The following is a 23,081-nucleotide window of genomic DNA, read 5'->3' as shown; positions in this document are numbered from 1 at the left end:
AATACCTACCTAACACAGTTGTGAAGACTAGATATAACATATACAAAGCTGTTACCATTATTTCTAGTACCACAACAACTACTACTGCTAATAGTTAATATTTATGGTACTTTTATTATGCATCATGTACTACACCAAGTAGTTTATGTAGTAATTCATTTGACCCTAAAAATAATTTTTCAAGGTAAATACCATTGTTATGTCCATTTTATAAATGAGAAAACCAGATTTAAAATGTTGGCAACCTGCACAAAACCAGAGGTATTAAGTCACAGAGCCTGGGTTCAATCCAGATGTGTCTAATACCAAAGTTTACCACTATATTATATTTCCTCATCCACTACAATAGTCTATGACAAAAGCTTTGCAATGTTGTATTGGTATTCCTAGACAGTGATGTAAGATAAAATTGAAGAAATAAGAGGAAGAAAGATTGCAAAGGCAGAGACAATATTGTCATTATTTGCAGATAATATGATCATTTACATAGAAAATCTAAGAAAGAAAATTTGATTGACCAAGCTAAGCTCCCTGTAAAAATTTGTAGAAATACTGCATAAATTACAGTAAAATAAAATAAAAATCTTTTTTACATTCAGAGGTGAGCTCAAAAGAAAGAAAGAGAATCTTCAGCTTCCAGAAACAAAGGCACTCCTGAGTCGGAGCAGGAAGCCTGGGACGTGACTCCATTGCTGCGGAGGGGCACGCTGGACCACAGATCAGCTCTGACGGCAAGGCATGGGGAGGGGACCCTGCCTTCTGCAGGTTGGAAACCGGGAACTGAAATTCCTGCATAAAGCTGGGCCACAAAAGCTGCCCCACTGTGTAAGGGAGTTGCTGGCTTAGGGAAGTATAAGGATGCCCCTTTCTGGTTAGGGATCTGGGTGGCGGAGGGGAAGGGGATCTGCCACAATCCCTCTGTACCCTAAGCGAGAGTCACACAAGGGTGTGGAATCCCTATGTGCAGTACCGGCAGAGTACAGAGTTTCCAAGCTGAGGAATTAAGGCAAAAATGAGCCAGTGAAACCCTGAGACACCGCTCAGGAGCTAAAGCACAGTTGCCCCAGAGGGCCATTTTTACAATCCACAATAAAACTTAAAGCCATACGAGAAAATGATCTGCCATAAGGATTAGCATCCAAAGAATTTGAGATGATATCATGACCTGAAGGAGACTGTAAAATAAATATAAATGTGTTTAAAAGGTTTAAAGACTTAAGAAAAGAAAAATAAATCATAATGAAACAATAGGACACAATGAAAAAAGAATATAAATATTTGAAAAAATCAAATAGAACTTCTAGAAATGAAACATCATAGCAATGAAAAACTCAGTGAATGAAGTAAATATCACATTTGAGAAAATTGGTGACATAATTACCCAGAATGACGCACAAAGAGATAAGATATATGAAAAATAAGGAGGAAAGATTATGTAGGAAGGAATGACTATTAGAGTGACAGATTTCTCGTAGGCAAAACCAGTGCCAACATACAATGGAATGATATCTTCAAAGTGCTACTGTCTACCTAGAATTCTTCCCTCAGCTAAACTATCTCTAAAGCACGAGGATGAGATAAAGATACTTCAGACAAAGGACACACTTTCAGAATGCAGGAGTGGGATTCAAGAAATACTGGTGAGCAAAATATTAGTAAATATGGGGGCAAGTTTAAATAAGCATTGGTTATAAAAATTTTATTACTAATTATTTTTAAATTGAGGACTTATAAAACACAGATGAGCTAAAACATAAGACAACAAGAATATGTAAGTTGGCAGAAGTAGAGCTTGATTAATTTGTCAGGTGTACAGATTAAAAAATAAGGATATGTAATCCTAGCACTCTGGGAGGCCAAGGCGGGCGGATTGTTTGAGCTTGGGAGTTCGAGACCAGCCTGAGCAAGAGTGAGACCCCGTCTCTACTAAAAATAGAAAGAAATTATATGGACAACTAAAAATATATATATATAAAATTAGCTGGGCATGGTGGTGCATGCCAGTAGTCCCAGTTACTTGGGAGGCTGAGGCAGGAGGATTGCTTGAGCCCAGGAGTTTGAGGTTGCTGTGAGCTAGGCTGACACCACAGTACTCTAGCCTGGGCAACAGAGTGAGACTCTGTCTCACAAAAAGACCTTTTTGAAGGATATAAAAGAAGATCTGAATAAATGGAATGACATATCTTGTTTATGCATAGAAAGACTCAGTATTATAGAGATGTTAATCCTCAGATTAATCTATAAATTTAACCCAAGTCCAATCAAAATATAAATAGTATTTTTGATAGTACTTGAAAACTAAGCCCAAAATAAATAAGGAAGGATAAATGTCTGAGAAAGACTAAGACAATTCTGAAAAAGAACAACCAAAAGGGAGACCTGCCCTGTTAAAAACCTAAACATATTATAAGGTTATAACAAATAGGTAAGCATGGCATTTGTTTAGGAATAGACAAACGGATCAATGCAACAACATAGAGAACCCAGAAACCTACCCACACAAATGAGGGAACTTGCTATATGATAACAGGGAACATTTTAAATCAAAGGAAAAAGAATGACAATCAAACAAATAATGGGTTTGCAATAATTGCCTTTCTACATAGAAGAACATGAAATTAATTGTATCCTCTCTCACACTATACACAAAAAATAAATTCCAGATGTATTACAAATCTAAATGTGAAAAATAAACCTTAAAACTATCAGAAGAAAGTAGTACCTTTACCACTTTGGGATAGTGAAGTATTTCTTAAATTAGGAATAAAAAGCAAACCATAAAGGCAAGGACTAACCACACTGAATACATTAAAATGCAAAAATTCTGCATGACAAAAGACACTGTAAACAAAGGTTAAAGTAAAGATAAGCCAAGAAAAAGATAAACGAGAATCAATATAGATAAGACAAAGATAACTCCCTAATAAGATAATGGGTATAGGATATGAATATGCAACTCACAGAAGGGGAAATGCAAATTGTCAAAAATACATGGAAAGTTTCTTAATTTCACTGAAAATCAGGGAAATATGAATTAAACAACACATTTCCACACTATGAAATTGGCAACATTAAAAAAATCTGAATTATAAGAAAAGTGTACTTTTTATACAATGTTAGTTGAAGCATAAATGGGTCCAGCCAGTAAAAAGAGCAATTTTCCAATATTTTGTAAAATGTAAAATGTGTATAATCCAACACCCAACAATTTCACTTCTTACCCTTTAACATATTCACAGAGAGACATGTATAACGACATTCACTGAAGCATTATTTGTGATAGTAACAAATTACGAAAACCAAAATACAAATAGAGAAATAAGTAGTATGTATTATATTCATATGATGGCAGATTATATGGCCATCACAGAGAACGATTTGTATGTGTGGGTATTTATGTATATGTGTTTGTATTTTTTCAAGATATATAATGTTTAGTGAAAAAAAATAAAGTCACAGAATGATACACAGGATAGAATGCCTTGTGAGAAAACATGCATAGAGCAGTGCCTTACATAGTTATGGCTAAAGAGGTAAATACACCCAAGTTGTAACAGTGGTGACCTCCCAGGAGGTGAGGAGAGAAGCAGAATGGGTCTGTGTCTAGTGAGCAAAAAATAACTTTACCTGAAAAAAAAATTTTAATATAAAAAATGCTGGAAAAAAACACTGGAGGCAAATATGATAAAATGTTAATATTTAAAATTCTGGACAGTGAGAATATGTGTGTTTTACTGTTCTTTGTAGTGTATCTTTTAAAGTTCTTAAAAAAAAAAAAAGAAAATAGAAAACGCTTTGAAGATATCTTGGACAAGGTGCCATCAGATATTTAGAAGGGAATGAGAGCAGTATCGAGTGGATGAAATTGGATCTTGGCCATGAGCTCCCTTTTCATTGTCATCAGATTTTCAGATCACAGTCATGCTCCCTCCTCCATCCTGTGTCCTCTACTTCAGAATGAGACCGTGCTTTGGCGTCATGCACCAAGGTCTTTAGCACTAAGAAGGACTTCAGAGGGGATTGGGCCAACCCCCGTGACAGATAAGGAAAATGAAGCAGGTAAAAGGAGGGACTTGTCCAAGGGCGCACAGGAGGCAGAGCCAGAACCAACACTCATCTTCAACCCTCAGGCTCTGCTCCTCAGATGACTGCTCCAGCCCCTGGTCTAAGTTAGCCTGTCAGCTCCCACTGAATGCTCTGATAGCACCTGTACTTCCCCCACCAAGAATTTATCACAGCTGTATTTAATCATTAGTTATTGATTGCATGCTTAACACCTTATCTATCATTATACTGTCCATTCCATGATGAACTGTGTCATTGGTCTTGTTCATGGCTGTAATCCAAGAACTTAGTTCAGAGCCTGTGCCCTGAGTGACTGCTCTCTAGGAGTTTAGACTGATGTGTGTTCTGATTTCATGCACACTTCTGAGTATTAGTATTTAGAAATTACAACTGCAAGGACCTAACAGTTTGCAAAACATCCTCGCATCCTATAACTTAGGACATATATAATATTGCCCTGTTTTCTGGAGGAAGAAATTGAGGCTCAGAGACCTGAAATAACTTTATGAAGGTCACACAAATAGTAAATGGAAAGGCTGGAATTTGAGTTAAGGTTTTCTGATTGATTGGTCCACTGCACCATGGCTACCAGATCAGTAGTTATGATTACTACTAATAATTACCCTTGTGTTCCTCACTCTTCCTTCAGAACACTTCCCCCTCCATCACCAACCCCTAGCCCTAAAGACCTTTCTTATTTTAAAAGCATTCATGCTTCTGCTGCTACATCCTCTCCCCCTCTTCCGCCACCACCACAAGCATCATCATCGTCATCATCTTCATCATCATATTTGTCCCTATTATTGATGTAGGAGCTGACACAGAGTAAATCAGGATGTCCCAAACCTTGGACCCCACAGTCACATCGCCAGAGCCTAGCTCAGTGTCTTATTCCTAGGAAGAGCTCAACAAATATGAATTGAATTAATGAATGACTCATATGCTCTACCAAGGGCTTACAAAGAATTACCTTCTCACAAATGCAGTTTGGATTAGGATTATTATGACGTGCTAAAAGGCTCCCAGAGAATGGTGTTGTTATGTTGGATTTTTAGCAGTTAGAATCACCAAGCCTCTCTCCAATTCACAGCCTGCCTTTGGCCAACTCTGGAGAAATGCTGGATCAGAGATTCTCAAGGTAGAGCTCTCTTCTGTGCTATTTTTGGGGGCTAGATCCTAGGCATGTTGATTATCCCCCTGTATACCTTTCAATGTCACTTATTTCTTGTCTATTTTTTAAAAATCTTTGTTCCAGCTCCCAGGGGAACCCCACACAAACTGGTCATAGCAGCCAGAGACTAATAGTATTTCACAATGGTGACTCTTCGTACCTTGTATTCTTGGTTGCTATGAGAGATTCGTTGGTTATCCATTATATATTAAGACAAAGAGACTCTTACATGTACATCAGCTTCCCGTTGCTTTTCAATTGTAAGGAAACAAGAGAAAGACTATGTCACTTTCGAAGAATAACTGATGTGCTTAGGAAGGCACAGTCAAACCAAGTATTCTCGTGCACGCTGTTCAGCTGGTTATTTGCTGCTTAAACACAGAGTCTGAAACTTGGCAGCACAGCATTCTGTCCTCAGTTACATAGGCCAGAGATTGGCAAATTATGGCTCGTGAGCTATATACCCAAATCTACCTGTTTTGTTCAGCTGTGAGCTAAGAATAGTTTTGATGAAACTTTGATGAAAGGGAACACTGACTTTGAACCCTGATTCAGCAAATGTTACTACCCTAAAAAAATTTTTTTCATTAGCAGACCTGTATTATAAAAGATTATATTCAATTATTATTATTATATTTTGAATTTCAGCAATGAAAATTTTGGGGAAAATTTGTTTTCTCTCTTGTTATATAAGTAACTACATCATAACCTTAATTTTGCATCTTGGCCTGCAAAGCCTAAAATATTTACCATCTGTCCCTTTACAGGAAGTTTGCCAACCACTGGTCTAGACTAACTCATCTCCTGCCGCATCACTCCTGTGCTTGGAACACTTGTCATATCTGGATATCTGTAGTCCCCCTTATGTACATCTAGCTCTCCATGCCCCAGCTGTCCCTTCCGCTGGTATGTGCCACCTCCCTGCCTGCCTGATTGTTTTGCCTACTGAAATCAGCCTGGTCCTTCTAGGTCCAACTCAGATGCTACCCACCTTTTTGAAGTCTTCTCTGATCTTTCAAGTCAGAACTGATAAAGTTCCTCTGCTCAAAAAGCATGTGACATCCTATAAAACATAATTCACTTTTCTAAGGTTAGGAATTCATATCCATGGCTGTCTTCCCTCCTAGATTGCAAGTGTCTCCTGGGCAGGAAGTTACATATCTATAGCAGGAGATTGACAAATGTCTGTGGAATGGATGGATAATTGACTGCTGCACTAACAGGAAATGAAGAAATAAACAGTGAAAAGCTAGCCTGACTCCTGTGGGAAGGGGGATCTCAACTGAGTTCTGGCTTTTATTTCTACCAGTGACTTATGTATTTGCTCAACTTAAGGAAGAAGTGTCCTCTGCACAGCAAAGCTGCGGTATACTGACACATATACTACAATAAGTATTTTTTTTTAGAAAAATACTGCAAATAAATCCTTGGAAACCTTGACACTGCCATCTTCTAGAGCCATCAGGCTGTTGGGCACAGTGCTGCACATGGGCAGAAATACTCCCACTGCCATTCCTACTCCTTATCCTCCACTTACTTTTCTCTCCCACTCCTATATTACATCCGTGACTCCTCATTTTCTCTCTCCCTATACCCTCGAAGCAGAATCTCAGCATGTGAACTGCATATCCATTTCTTTTTTTTCTCTTATTAACAGTAACAAAGCAGCTACAAGTGAACTGCATATTTAATCCAGTGGCTTACTAAATCCACAAGGGAGATTTGGGCATTGGGAAGCTCTGAGAAGAATTGCAATGGGCCTGTTCACTTCCTGAGAGTCATTCTTCAAACATTGGTTGAACTCTCTTCTGTGGGAAAGGGATAAAAGGACAAGACTACCCAGCATGGCGGCTCACACCTATAATCCTAGCACTTTGGAAGGCAGAGGTGGGAGGATGGCTTGAGGCCAGGAGTTTGACACCAGCCTGAGCAAGTGAGACCCGTCTCTACAAAAAAAAAGAAAAAGAAAAATTAGCTGGGTGTGGTAGCACCCACCTGTAGTCCCAGCTACTAGGGAGGCTAAGGCAGGAGCATCACTGAGCCCAGGAGTCTGAGGTTGTAGTGAGCTTTGATGACGCCATTGCACCCTAGCCAGGGCAGCAGAGTGAGACTTTGTCTCCCCTGCCAAACAAAAACAAAAACAAAAAACAAGGCCCACCCAGGCTCTGCCCATAAGGATATCAGGCTAAATGGACTTTCTTGTATATCCCTGAAAAATCATGTGAAATATACCAAATCCTTGGGAGGAGCCCTTGGGGTCTCTGAGATTTGAGGACATGCTGGCATAACACTGTCAGAGAGGCACAGATACTTGGCTGGGAAGTCCAAGGGGGAAAATTCTATCCCGATTTTATTCACAATTAACCCATTCTCTGACTGATGGCACCTAGGTGCCACCCACAATTCAAACTTTGGTAAAAATTAGATAACATCACATTAGTAAGCACAGAAACATCTCTGAATTCATTTTCAGAGCAAATTGAAACTTGTTATTTTCTAATTGCTTTCATTAAGATTCTAATTTTATAATTTCTGTTTTATGCATGCAATGTTTTTGTGTGTACACAATGGCAAAAGCTGGGCCTCTCCATACAATTCATATTTGCACAGATAGATTATAACACGGTGACTCAGAGATGCTTGCTGGACTAAAGAATACTCATAGGAAAATCTCTCATCTGAGCATTTAATGGTTCTTTTCTCAGAAATTCAGAATGTGTACAAACAGAAGGGCGAAAGGATCTGTTTATATTTGCCAAGTAGAACTCAACCCACTAGGGACAATGGTGAAGACAGTTTCCATTTATTAAATGCTTCCTATAGGCCAGGCACTATGCTAAGCACCATACATACACCTTTCATTCATTTTTTTCAATGAATATCTATTAAGCATCTATTAAATACCACACACAAAGCTAGATAGTGAGGGTACAACGACAAATAAAACAGATAAGAGAGTAACAGACTTAATGGAATGTTAAGTCTTTCAACAACCTTGAAAGGTACATATTAGTGGTTCTATTTTACCAGTTAGGAAACAAAATCAGAGAAGAGAGGTTAAGTAACTTTCCCCAAATCATTTAGTTAATACATATGAGCAGAACTTGAAACCAAAGTCCCAAATAAAGTCAGACACCTGAGGGGAGCAGGAATTATAATTAAATATTGTACTTTTAAATGGCCTTCTGCCTTCTTATCTCATTGTTACAGACCTCTAGAAAGGAATACATAGTTCCTAATCTTTTTCCTTCCCAACGGAACTAACTCCTATGCTTTCGACACAGTGTACAGGTACACTCCCTCCAGGAAGTGGTCTGTGACTCAGAGTCAGACCCTTTCCTCCACATCCCCTCAATACCTGGTGCATCTTTCTATTATTGTACTCACTCTACTACTACAATTTTTAATATGCTTTTCTCTCACTAGACCAGGAGCTCCTTTAGCTATGTGTAATCCATCTCTCTACCCCCAGGTCCTAACGTAGTGCCTCACACAAGATGCGATCAATGCTTCTTGAATAAATAAATGAAAGACTTTCATGGGTAACCTACCCTACTCCGTTATTTCAATCATAATAATAAATGTGGCAAGCACTTGCTGTAATGAGCATGCACTGTGTACAAGCATTATCTCCCTCCATCTTCATCACTTTAGTAAGCACAGAAATTATCTCCACCTTATTGATGAGAAGAATCAAAACTTTCCCAAGATTATACAGATTTTAAGTTAAAGAGGAGTGATTCAAACCAAATCTTAATCATCCACTGAGTTCTTCACAGGACACCAGGACACCTCCCAGCACTCATACAACCATCCCTTCCACCGATCTTCCAGCAGCATTAACCAGCCCCTGTTGTGTCCCTGGAGAACTCTGGCCCCTGATTTTTACTCTCACTAGGGCCTGCCTGGTACTTTAGGCACAGTACTTGCATCTATATTATCTTCCTCCTAAGATGGCAATCTCCTGCAAGCAGGGATCATATGTTCTTCACCAGCAATCCTCATATTCCATCGTCCCAGCCTTTGCATGCTCTTACGATGCTGTCTGAACATGGAATAAAAATACTTTAGGCCCACTGCATTATTATTATGGAATTAGAATCAAATAAATCCAACCTAATTCCCTGCTTTTATAGTATAAGCCTCTTTCTCAATGGACTAAAAGGCCTGAGGATAGGAAGGATTTAGAAAGATGGGAGAAGGGAAGGAGGGACAATTATGGATTTATGAGCAAAATCCAGCAGTAGTTACGTGTGGGGCTTGTGAGAGCCCAGTTCAGGCTGTGATTTGAGAACCCCCCAGAAAAAGCATCAGGTGTGTGCAGGGAGCAGTGGGCAAAAAGGCTGGAAGGACCAGAGAGGTCAGATCCTGAAAGGCCTTGACTGCAGGCCAAGGCGCCTGGGTCTTGCCTTGGACGGAAAGGGACTCCGAGGAGAGCTTAGGACAAGGATTGGTGAGACCACTCACACCCTGCCCCCCTCACTGCAGAAATAAGCTTGCTGGAGGAGGATGGCATGGGTTTAGGAGAGAGGGGGCCACAAAGGCAGCAGAAAGGTAGAGGTTGGCAGCAGCCCTCCCAAGAATGGCTTGTTGGGCTGGGTGGGCATGGGGGGACGTGGCAGGGGTCTGCCTGAGCTGCACAAGCAAGACACAGCTGTGGGCTGGAACAAGGAGAACCAGATCCCCAAGCCAGCTCAGCCACTGACTGGTTACGTGACCTCAGTCCCCAACCTCCCTAATTCTATTTTTCATCTTTAAAGATAAATATGTTTACCTTAAAAGGTCATTACGAAGTCTGTAAAAAAAGATATGTTAAAGCAGTTGGTACAGAGTAAATGCTCAGCAGATGAGGTTGAAACTCAATTATGTCTCTGTTCTTCCTAATATTCAGCTCTTTAGCATCCTGCCATTGTCTACCTTTTGCCTAATTATTATGATTCGATAGTGAACAATCCTTAAGGGCTAGGAGGCTTACAAAAATGCACCATGCACTCTAGGATATGCCACAATGTGGGCTAACGTTTTGAAGTCACTGTACAAAATGGCCAGTGACCACAAGGGAACAGTGTTTCAGGAAGCACTTGTGGAGGGTTTTGTGGCTTGAGGCTTGGGCACAATTTTCCCACCAAAAGATGTTATACCAGGCTGAGTCCTGCAAAAAGCCTCTTCATTCAGTTTGAAAACAAATACACATTGACAGTGGACTAGGCTAGGACAAAGGAGGGGTAGCGAGGAGTACTCTTACTTAACACACATGTGGGGCAGCTCCTGTGTGTAATGTACAAGGCCAGATGCAGGAGAGGTGAGAGGCTGAGACCACGGTGGGGCCTGTGCTCTCACTCTTGCTTTCGAGTGGGAGAGACAAGCACAGACTCCATCAGCCTGTCCGTTCCTGAGATGTCGGTGCTACTTTCTGGGCTCGGGCCTCAACATTCTTTTCTTCCCACCCTCATTATCCCCCACCCACCCTAACACCTACGAGCTCAATTCCCACCAGCAGCTTGATGTCCAGTACTTTCTTTCTGTTCTGCCCTTTCTCCTGAGCATCAAACTACATCTACATTTAGCTCGCTTGTATTGTTTTTTATTTTTTGTTGAAGTATAACATACATAGAATAAAGTCCATGAGTCTCCACTGCTGTCATGTATAAACCCACGTAACCACCACTCATATGAAGTTATGTAACATTTCCAATACCTCAGAAGATTCCCTTGAGCTCCTTCTGAGCCAACTACCCCCCACCCCAGGGTCACCCCTGTTCTAACTTCCAACATCATCAATTACTTTGCCTGTTTTTGAACTTCATATAAATGAAATCATGCAGTAAGTGCACTTGTGTCTGGTTTCTTTCACTCATCGTTGTATCTGTGAGAAATATCCATATTATTGAGTGTCACAGTGATGTGTTCTTTTTCATTGCTATATAATATAACAGTGACTCCCAACTGGGAGCAATTTTGTTCCCTGACCAGGGGCTTTAGGCAATGTCCAGAGACATTTTTGATTGCTACAACTCAGGGCAGGGAGGGATGGGACATACTACTCCATGGGGCATGGAATGGGTAGATGCCAGGGATGCTGCTAAATATCCTACAATGCACAGGACAGCTCCCCACAACAAAGAATTATCTGGTGCAAAATGTCAATAATTGAGAAACCCTGTGTATCAATCTCCTATAGCTACTGTAACAAATTACTATAAACTGAATGGCACACAAATTTGTTATCTTACAGTTCTGTAATGCAGGAGTCCAGAGTGGGTCTCGCTGGAGGCTCTTTGGGAGAATCCATTTCCTTGCCTTTCCCAGCTTCTTAGAGGCTGCCTGCATTCCTAGGTGCGTTTGCCCGTCCATCTTCAGAGCCAGCCCAGTCTTTATCACACTGCATCACTCTGACATTGACTCTTCTGTCTTCCTCTTGCTTTTATAAGGACTTTGTGATTACATTGGGCCACCTGGGTAATCCAGGCTACTCTCCCAAGATTCATAACGACATCTGCAAAGTCTCTTTTGCCACGTAAGATAACATGTTCACAGGTTCCTGGAATTAGGATTTGGATGTCTTTGAGGTGGGGCATTATTCTGCCTTCCACACCCTGCTATGTAATACTGGTGTATGAATATACCACAGTTTACATATCCTATTGTTGATGGACATTTGGGCTATTTTAGTTTTTAGCTATTATTAATAATGCTGCTATAAACATTCCAATACAAGTCTTCTGCACTCATTTTTGGTAGATACTCAAGAATGGAATTGCTGGGTCATAGGGTAAACATGTGTTTAATCTGAAGCAATAATATTATTTTATAAAATGATCATACCAATTTACACCCTTACCAGCGTGAGTTTCCATTTGCATTTTATACTGAACATCTCCATGTAGATTTTCCAAAGACACCTCCAGCTTAACTTGTCCAAAATTGTGCCATCTAGCTCATGAAGGATACCACTATTCCCCCAGACATGCAAAGCATGAAACCTGGGAAAGAGCCTAGACTCTTTCCTCTGCCTTTCTGCCTACTTTGAGTCAGCCACTACATTGTCTTATTCTATATCATCAGCGTCTGTTTACATTCTTCCCTTGCTGGAGGTATTCATCATCTCTCACCTAGACCATAGTTTCCTCCCTGGACTCTGTGCTCCCAGCCTAATCCCGCACCCCCATCCATTCTTCCCACTGCTGCCAAAATCTAAAACCTAATCCCGAGTCTCCTCTATGCTGGCCCCAGCCTACTTCCCCAGTCTGCCTCTCACCATTCTATCCCCATGCAATGATACCTCCAAGTTCTGCCTGCACACAACTGCCTCTGGTTTCTCTGCCTGTACTTTTACTCAAATTGATCCATTCTACATTTAATGCCCACTCATCTTTCAAGACTCAGCCTACTAGTTACCCTCTCTACTGGACCCTTTCCCAACAACCCTCAAATCATGCAGACTTAACCCCTCTCTTCTCTGACCTCCACTGTGCTCTGCACAGACTTTTTATCAGGGCACCTATAACTCTTCAGCACATTTGTCTCTGCCTAATAAACATCCCGAGACCAAGGACAACTTTGTCATCCCAGGATTTAGTTCAGGGCCTGATATATGGTAGCTACAAATAAATGTTAACTGGATTGAAACCGAATTGAGACAGCACATGTGAATATGAGACTGAGGAAGTGCCGAGTGTAGGGAAAGACTAGTGTAGACAAAGTCTGCTTTCAATGGTCTTAAAACCTAACAGCATATAAGAGGCCCGTGGGTCCTAAGTGCTGACATGGAAGTAACAGCATGGTTCCTGCAGGGCTACTGTAAGGAAGGAAATGTATCTAAGGTTTCTGGCCTTCTGCCAGGCATAGTAGGCACTCAATTAGCTACTATTATTATTATTTCTAATGGTGAAACTAGAGTTTTTAGTTTACAGGTTCCGGCCGATCTTGAAGTTATCTTCATTCAGCACAGAATTAGCACCTGTCTACATTAGTACAGTTGACACAATTTGTAAATCCAAAGCTGCATTATAGAGATGGACCCTTAATCCTAATGAACATTTGCCAGATTATTTTAGTTTTGTATATGGGATATTGAACGATTCTTAGTGAGTGTAGATTTAGAACTATCACTGCCTTGACTTTTTTTTTAAAGTTCATATATGGATTAGATGCAATTTTTCCCTAGGAGAGCAACCAAGAATTAATTGCATGTATCTTATCTTCTTTGTGGGTTAGTCTCAGTCAACATTATATCTCTGAAAGTTATCTTTAACTGCATCAGGTCAATCAACGATCTAACAAAATGCCTTGCTTACAGTAGTCTTCAGTAAAAATTTCCAAATAGACACAATAACTTTTTCATGGATGTCCCTTCTGCTGACAGGACCCCAAATACTTGTATACCCCAGGGCTTCATGTTCTGATGGCTAATTTTCTCTACTCCCTCTCCAGGGATGATTTCACTTCTTCCCATGGCTTTAATAACACACACTGATTGTTTACAATTCTATATTTATAGCCCAGATCTCTCCCCAAGTTTCAGATCCATTTACTCAACTGAAACCTTTGAACACCTCTTGTCATATATCACATAAATACCTCAAATTCTATATCCTAAAAAGCAAGCTCAACTTCCACTTCTGACTTTTTCTCCTCTATATTCCCTGTTCTGGTGACTAACACCACTACCAGGTATCCAAACCAGAAACACAAGAGTCATCCTGGATCATATCCTCTTCCTTGCATCTCAGTTGGTCGATTAGATCAGTTGCTTTGTATCTATACTATGTTATAAATCTCCAGTCACACAGTCACAGTTAAAGCTTTGCCATTCTCTCTGAATTATTTCAAGAGCCTCCTGGCTGGCCCCTCTTTCTCTAATCCCCCAAGTAACTCAGCCAGTGGGAGCTTTATCAAATTATGTTGCTCCCTTGCTTAGATTACTTCAGTGACATAATTGTCTATAGGAGCAAATCCAAACCCCTTAGCTAGGGATGCAAGGCTAACCTGACCTATGCCTACTTCTCAGAGCATAAAAAGAAAGGGAATAGTAAAAATAAGAGTAAAATTGACTGAAAAAGATGCACAATAAAATCAAAATTTTATGCTTTGAAAAGACTAAAAAACAAAACATGCCTCAACATGACAAATTCGGAAAAACTAGAGAAGGCATAAATTAATATCAGGTATGAAAAAAGGGCTATAACTACAGATAAGAAGAGATTATTTTTAAATTCACAAGATAATGATATGATTGATTTTGTCAATAAATTACAAAGTTAGAAGAAATATAAAATTTCCAGAAAAAATAACATTGGCTCAAGAAGAAATCTAAAATCTGAATAAATGAAACACTAAGACATCAGATTGGTAGTAAAAAGGAAAATCCATAAAAAACACATCAAGTCCAGAAAGTTTTACAGGAGAATCTTATTAGATATTTAAGGAGAAGTTCTTCTTATATAAATTGTTCAAGCAACTAAAAAAAAAAAAAAGGGGGGGAATCTACTTATCTAATTTTATAGGTATAACCTTGATCCCAATATTATAGAAGACAATATATAAAAGGAAAAATTATAGACCAATTTAATTTATGATTATATATGAAAATATTTCAAATAAAAATAGCAAACCAAATTAAGCATAATAGAATATATTTTTATCTAAGCAAGGTTTATCCCAGGAATACAAAGATGGTTCAATATCAGAAAAAAATTCTGTCAACAGATAAAAAAGGAAAGGAAAACCATATGATCATATTGGTTGATGCAGAAAAAGCATTCAGTAAAATTCAACACCCATCCTCATTTTTAGAAACTACTAGCAAACGAGGATAAAGAGAAGTTTCTTAACCTGATCTCATAAAAACATAAAGCAAACCTCATATTTAATGATAAAACGTTTAGAAACATTCCCATTTCCCAAAACAAAGACGTCTGTTATCACCTACTGTTCAAAACCAGGCCAGATGTCCTAATCAATACAGAAACACACAGAAAACGAGATATATAAATATTGGAAACGAAGACACTAACTTGCTATTTGCTAAAAATATACATTATCTCCACAAACAATCCAAGAGGGTCTACAGACAAAATTAATTAGGGAGTCTTGTAAGGTTCCTGAATACAAGATTAACACATAAAAATTAATGGATATAAGCAATAATTAATTAGATAATGTAATAAAATAAACTCTTCACAATAGGAATAATAATTATAAGATATATTAATAATAGCTTAGAAAAAAAGAAAATATTAATAACATAGTATGGCATTAGCTCAGACGAATGGAATAGAACAGACAGCCCAGAAATAATATCTAAGGATTTGTGACCCTTATTTGATAGAGGAAATATCATAAATTAGTAGGGAAAAGTTAAACTTTTAAAAAAAGTTAAATTTTTAAAATGATTCTCCATATAGGGAGGAAATGTAATCCCTACTTCATTCCATACCTAAAGATAAAATCCAGTTAGGTTATTAAAGAGTTAAATATAGAAATAAAATTTTAAACTATACGCATGTAATTTTGTGGAGAAAATTACAACATATAAGTAAAAAACACAAGACTTAAATAAATGGCAAGCTTTACCATGTTTGTACATGGGAAAACTCAATACCTTAAAGATAGCAAATCTCCCTAAGTATTTTGTTTCCCAAGTAGAGCCAGCATTCATCTGCGTCAAAGTTATCTAGAGTGCTTTTTGAAAAATAGATTTTTTTTAGGCTCCATTTTAAACCTACTATATAAACATGTCTGAGGATGTGGCCCAGGAACCTGCATTTTGGAAAGCTTTCCAGGTGATTTCTTTGTGTACTAAATTTTGAGAACCAGCCTTATGGAAGTAGGTCATAACCTGAGTTGACTATTAGAATCACCTGAGATAGCTTTAAAAATTCAGATGCCCAGGCTACATCCAGACTAATTAAATCAGATTTTCTGGGCAAGGCACCTATACATCCATTTTTTTAAAGTTCACCAGTGATTCCAAAGCACAGCCAAGGTCGTGGACTACTACTGCCCTAGGTGAAGGTGCCTCCAGAGTCAGGTCTATAAAGTTTGCTGCCCTTTTCCATTTGAACATTTACTTCTAGTGCTAACCTAATAAGATGCGGACTTAATCCTGTAAGGAATTTCCTTATATCAGGATTATAACTTATTCTTTTGGTATCTTCAGTGCCCTGTCTGGTACATAGCAGGGGCTTGGTAGTCATTTTCTGAAATAAATTCAAATAAATGAAACTGAATGAATCAATATGTAGGTAAATTTTTAATTTCCCCAAGCCCTAAAAATTCCATTGAGTTCAACAAATCTATATGGTGCCTAGGCACAATGTTAGGCTGTGAGAGGTACAGAAATAAACAAAATACAACCTTTCTCTTCAAGTGTTCATAATATGGTGGGGGAGGTAGATATAGACAAAAGTGTTTTATAATCAAGCAGAAAATGATAAGAGTTCAGAAAGTAAAAAGGGAATAGAAGAAAAATTAATTCTGAATGACAGAACCAAGGAAGGCATTACTGTAGACTCAGTGTTCGAGGTTAGACTTGAAGTATTAGTGGGACTTACCCAGGAGGAAATTAGAAAAATGGGCAGTTAGGGCATAGGACAATTCTGCACAGCATAAACTAAGTCGGAAGGACCTTCCTCTGACCTTCACGCAAGGCTGTAGGGCAGACATTAAAGGCTCCTTTTCTTTCTAACTTCCTTGTTGCTCTCATTTATCAAGTATTTTACCTCTGGTTTATTAATTCTACCCTCTGGTGCTTCACCTGATTTCTTCTAGGAAAAGCTTCTCATTAGCATTTCTATAGGGAGCACCTGCTACCCTATCTATCCCAATAATCTGATGGCCAGGGCAATGGGCTTGACTGGCAGAGGAATTTTAATCCCTTCCTTATGACTCATCTATTTTCTAATTGAGAATGGCAGGTCTAAAGTCACAAATGGTTCCCCAGTGCAATTCATCCTTAACATTAAAAATGGAAATAAAGATATGCTTCTCAATTTTATAATTTCATCTATGTAAAATGAATGTATTAAAAATTAATCAACCTCATGATTGTGAATAATTGTAAAGATACCTCTGATACCACTTGAATGCAAAAATCCCAGGCTAGTATGAATGGATTATGAATTAGATGAACTGTTTTTTTTTTTTTTTGTTTGTTTGTTTTTTTTTGAGACAGTGTCTCGCTCTGTTGGACCCAGCTAGAGTGCAATGTCGTCATCAGAGCTCACTGCACAACCTCAAACTCTCAAACTCCTGGGCTCAAGCCATCCTCCTGCCTCAGTCTCCTGAGTAGCTGGGACTACAGGTGTGCACCACCACACCCAGCTAATTTTTCTATTTTTTGTAGAGACAGGGGCTTCTCACTCTTGCTCAGGTTGGTCTCGAACTCTTGGCCTCAAGAGATCCTCCCACCTTGGCCTCCCAGAGTGCTAGGATGACAGGAGGGAGCCACCACACCTGGCCACAGATGAACTGCTGAATAGGTAAGTTTTCTCAAAGCCATAGTGTCAAAGGATATCTTATGTATATTGTAGGGGGAAAATCAATTAGCATGTATAGGATTCTGAATGCTGAATGTATTAATATATTTTACATTACATACCAATATATTAAGCTGATGGATATGTGTCTTTCCGTAAGTGAATTGCTCATTTTGATGTCATGTGACAGATGTCAGTTTGTAAAGCCCATGAGATGAACCAGTCACTATGATATAAACATGCCATGATTTACATAGAGTGGCAGAAGAAAAAGGTTGGTAAATGAAATTATCACTGAAATGGAGCCCATCTTGGCTTCTAAGGTGATGTAAAGCTCATCTACAGTGGACATGGAGCATACTTAAATTCAGGAAATATCCAAGGAAAAGAATGTGAGACAATGGGGAAGGAAAATCAATGTTCTAAATAAGATTATAATTGCCAAGCATTTTTTCTTTACAGTGTTTTTTTTTCCCCTGAGACAGAGTCTTACTCTGTTGCCCAAGCTAAAGTGCCATGGTGTCAGCCTAGCTCACAGCAACCTCAAACTCCTGGGCTCAAGCAATCCTTCTGCCTCAGCCTCCCGAGTAGCTGAGACTACAGGCACGTGCCACCATGCTCAGCTAATTTTTTTCTATATATTTTTAGTTGTCCAGCTAATTTCTTTCTATTTTTGGTAGAGATGGGGTCTCACTCTTGCTCAGGCTGGTCTCAAACTCCTGAGCTCAAACGATCCACCCACCTCAGCCTCCCAGAGTGCTAGGATTACAGGCATGAGCCACCACGCCCGGCTTTTTTTTTTTTTTTTTTGAGACAGAGTCTCTATTGCCTGTGCTAGAGTGCAGTGGCATCATCATAGCTCACTGCAACCTCAAACTCCTGGGCTCAAGCAATCCTCCTGCCTCAGCCTCCCAAGTGGCTGGCTGGAACTATAGGCACGCACCATCATGCACAGCTAACTTTTTCTATTTTTGGTAGAGATGGGATCTCACTCTTGCTCAGACTGCTTTGAACTCCTGACCACAAGCAACCTCCTGCCTCCACCTCCCAGAGTGCTAGGATTACAGGCATGGGCCACCATGCCTGGCCTATATTTAAGTATATTTAACTTATTGAACATCTTATTTCTTCATATCCACTCTCACCCAAAGTACATTGCCCTATTATTAGTTAATTTTTTTTTCTGGAACAAAAAATAATGTTAAATTTCACATCAAATTTGTCATACACTTAAATTGTCCATTAAAGAAATTGATGTTTCTTAGCAACACTCATTATCTTAATGTTCAAAACCCTTCTGATTATATGCAAAATAGTACTGCTGGCCCCAAAGTCCTAGGTATAATTACATTTTACAGAAGACCTGAATTAAAAAAATTTTTTTAGGTGTTCAAATATTTTTGGGGGGCAGATTGATAGAATTCTTCTAGTTGCTAAAAATAATCATTTTCATCAGCTGTAAAAGCATAGCATTCTCCCACCTGATCCAATCATTTCCAATATGTGTGTAATTCAAAGTGTGAAGCATGACATGCTTACTGAATAGTTAAGGTGTTTTTATATCAACCCAAAATGTGAGTTATATCTGAAAGATGTGGTCATTCCTTGACTGTCTGGCCAATCATCCCTGAACAAAGCAAGTCCTGCCAACTTGGAAACATAAATGGAATAGGATCACAAAAAGAGGTTTAAGAATCTGAAATCTCTCTTGATTGGCATTGACTATATGGAGGTGAGAAGAGATAGCTCCTGCCTGGTGGGTGATAAGGTTCCACCTGTCAGAGGGTGATAGAATAGGAGTAGGAAGATAAACAGGCCAGGCCAGGAACCTGTGATGTTGGGCCAATCTTAGGGTTCTCAGGGAAGGAAGATCACGAAATGAAGTAGGGCCTTGTAAATAAGAACCAGAAAACTACATCTTGTTTTTTATGCCTCTTGCTTGTTTGCTTCCACTTTTCTTTTGATCCTCCTTTGGTAGCAGCATAAAAATATGGTGAAAATTCCACCTCTGTGTGGCTATCCAAGGAAAACGATACATGTCCTTGCTTGACACAGACCTTTAAAAGGAAGTAGTGTGCTCCTGCGGGGCCAGTGTGGTTGTGATAGCAATAAACCAAGAGAGAGATGCCAAGCAGGAAATGGAATTCAGGAAGATGGGACATGCTGGGCTGGGAGGCAGATTTTGTCTTAACAAGAGAGGATGTCCGCATATGCCAGTCCTTCCTCAGCATATGAGGGCGTGCTTGTCATGTTCACTGGAAAAGCACATTAGTCTGACATGAAGCTGCATACAGGATCTTGGCCAAGGACACTAACTCTGCATTCCTCCCCCCTCACCACACCCTCCTGCAGGAAGGAGGCAACTAACTGGCTGTGGCATTGATGAAGGAGCCCATAAGCCACATTGGAACACCTCTAGCTCAATTACTAATCATACACATCTTCTTCCCCAGAGACTCCGAACCCAATGTTACATGTTCCGAGTCAACTGTGAACCACTGGCTACATGCTGTTGATTGAAACATAAGGGCAGGATTGACAGCCAGCTAAACATTCAGAAATATATATTGGATGGATGAAGGGCAAGAAAGCAGACTGGAAAGGTGAGGCTGCAGCTGAGGGAAAATAGAAGGAAAGAGAGAGTGATAGATAGATAGATTTCCGTGCTTAAAGGCATTGATTTACGAGGAATTGAATGTACCAGAGAGAGAGCTCTTTGTGGCAAGAGAATGAAAAGCACATCTGGAGAACGTGAAGGAAAGGAGAGAGAGAGGAGATGCCTCAATGGGAAGAAGGCTGGAGGCAGGTAGAAAGTGGAAATCAGAATAATGAGGCATCCAGTAGAAGGTAGGAATGGAACTGAGACACACTGATTACCACTACATGCCAGGCATGAACTGTTCTCCTGAATCAGCTCATTTAATGCTCACGATGTCTAGCACAGTGCTTGGCATACATTATAGTAGCTACTCAAAAATATGTTGAATATTTAATATGAAATCAATAAATGAGTGAATAATCCTAAGAGATATCTATTATCAATTACATCTTCAGATAAGAATCTGAGGCTCAAAAAGGTTAAGAAACTTGCCCAATGTGTCACAGCTAGTAAAATGCACAAGGAAAATGACTTCAAAGCCCCAGTGGAAGCAGCGGGTGATTTGTAAGGATTCTTCAGGTAATCTAGAAAAGGTGGTTGTGCTTGGGCATTCCCAGGGACTGAGCGAGCGAGCGAAGCATGAAAGGCCAAGTGAAGAGGGCTGGGGAGGAGGGAAAACGGTCACTTGGAAAGAATTCTTTTAGAAGGATGAGGACCCTGCTGGACCCGGCCAGGTGACAGCTGAGCCAACAAGGGGCAGCATCCCCCAGTGCAGCGTCGGGTGGGGCAGGATGGAAGCACAGCCTGTGTGGAAATTGCAAAGGGTCTCTGCTGGGCAGGCAGGGATCTGAGGTGGGGCAGTGATGGGGAAAGGTGGTTAACGTGGTAAAGTCAAAGGGCTGGGCAGGCTGGGTGGATAATACAGCTTTCACATAGGTCCGGGCAGAAGAGAAGTCTGCGATGGGAGGTTGCCCGGGCTGCGGCTGGGGAGAGGGTGTGGTCTGGAACTGAACGGGAGGCAGAATGGGAGGCCTGCGCTGGGGCGAAGGAGCCCTGGGCAGTCCGCGGGAGAGGGTACGGGTGGCTGGTCCCGCCGCGGGAGCTTCGGCGCGTCTCACCTGTAGGAGCTGCTCACCGCACTCGCCGCCTCCTCTCGGATTTGCCGGTTGAGGGCGTCCGCCGCTGCGCGCCCCTTGCTACCCTCGGGGCCCGTGGCCTGGGCCTGGGCCTGGGCCGAGGGCAGCGGCGTCTGCTCGTGCCCCAGCCCCTCAGCGCGTCGCACCATCCAGGCGGGTCCGACCTTCCTGCGTGTGTCGCGCTCGTCCCCACCAGACGCCTTTCCAGCCGCCAGACCACCAGCTCCGACCTGGGCCTGGGCCTCAGGCAGCGGCGTCTGCTCGTGCCCCAGCCCCTCGGCGCGTCGCACCATCCAGGCGGGTCCGACCTTCCTGCGTGTGTCGCGCTCGTCCCCACCGGACGCCTTTCCGGCTGCCAGGCCCCCTGCTCCGCCAGGGGCCGCCTCCTGCTCCGGGGCCTCAGCCGCGGCCTGCACCGGCCAGCGCTCCTGGCTCTGCGGCCGGCGCCTGGGAGCGCTGAAAATAGGCGCCGACGCCTGGGAGGACGCTGGAATCTGCACGGGCTTGGGGATCCACGGGTGGTCCCCGCGGCGCGGCAGTGGCCAGGCACGGAAATCCTTCTGGTACTGGGTCTCGCGCTCGAAGGGCGCGTCGGAGGGCTGGTACTCGCTGCGCGGCCGGCAGCTGGGCTCGGGCCGCTGCACCTTCCAGGCGCGGTAGTCCTGCCGCATCACCGAGTCCGCGGGGCCCGCGCCGGAGGTGGAGCCGGAGACCAGGCCGGGGCCCGGCCCACTCCGGCCCGGGGCCGCCGCCTCGCGTTCGCCGCTAGGCCCGGGCGCCGGCCCTGTTGCCCGGGCAACTGCATCCAACTCGCCCTGGGCCGGCTGCGTCTCTATGGCAACCGCGCGCGCCGAGGGGGGTGCGAGAGCCGGCTGCGCCTGCTGCTGTTGCGGCGGCTGTGGCTGCGGCGGGGCGCCAGGGTGCTCGGTGGCCTCTGAGTACTTGGTGAAAACCAGCGGCACGGCGATGTCTGCCTTGTCCAACTGGTTCCAGAAGCGGGCGATGCAGCAGGCCCGTGTGATGCACGGCCACGCCATGGTGCTGGCTGCAAAGCTGGCCCTCCCTCTTTCTTTCTGTGGTTCTAAAGCAAGTCTCTAATCTTCCTTCAGCCTCCGACCCCGACCGCCCAGTGCGGTTCCCACCGTTTTCTCCCACCACCGATAGCCTGAGCTACTTCGCCCTCCTCCCTCGGAGAGCACCTGGGAGAGCTATCGCTAGGATAGTCTGTAAAGTCCCTCTATTACCGGCTACCGGCAGCCTGGGAGCGCAGTCTGCAGCGGACGCCGAAGGGCGAGAGGCACGGCGTCCCCGAGTCCCTGGCGAGGCTGTCTGGGACGCGCCCCTCCCTGCGGCTGCGGTGGCGCGCAGACCCCGGCCAAGCGAGGAGAGGCGAGGGGAGGTGGCCGCAGGCTTAAGCCATGGCGCAGAGGAGGAGCCGGGCGGTGTGGCCACGGGATCCGCGGACCCTGCTCGATTCTCCTTCCCGCCGGCGTTTGGTCGCAGCCGGCCACCTAGCAGAGCCCGAAGGCCGTCACTGCCAGCGGAGACCAAGCATTGCCGCCTCGGCCGCTGCCCTCGATGATGCTGCAGCTTCTGCCGCCGCCGCCTCTGCTGCTGGGAAGGGGCCCCAC

At 42.2% G+C, this 23,081-nt stretch overlaps 1 protein-coding gene across 1 annotated transcript in view; it reads right to left on the bottom strand.

Moving 5' to 3' along the window:
* MAP6 (microtubule associated protein 6) overlaps window positions 1–22,843 on the bottom strand; it is a 76,880-nt gene extending 54,037 nt beyond the window's left edge. Inside the window, exon 1 of the mRNA XM_045555440.1 lies at window positions 21,433–22,843. Within this exon, the coding sequence (XP_045411396.1) occupies window positions 21,433–22,487 (1,055 nt within the window). The 5' untranslated portion in view covers window positions 22,488–22,843. The remainder of the gene's footprint in view (window positions 1–21,432) is intronic.
* Between the last annotated feature and the right edge of the window lie 238 nt (window positions 22,844–23,081).

The sequence above is a fragment of the Lemur catta genome, chromosome 7, assembly GCF_020740605.2.
Source record: "Lemur catta isolate mLemCat1 chromosome 7, mLemCat1.pri, whole genome shotgun sequence".
NCBI lineage: Eukaryota > Metazoa > Chordata > Mammalia > Primates > Lemuridae > Lemur > Lemur catta.
This window is presented reverse-complemented; position numbering and strand designations above follow the sequence as displayed.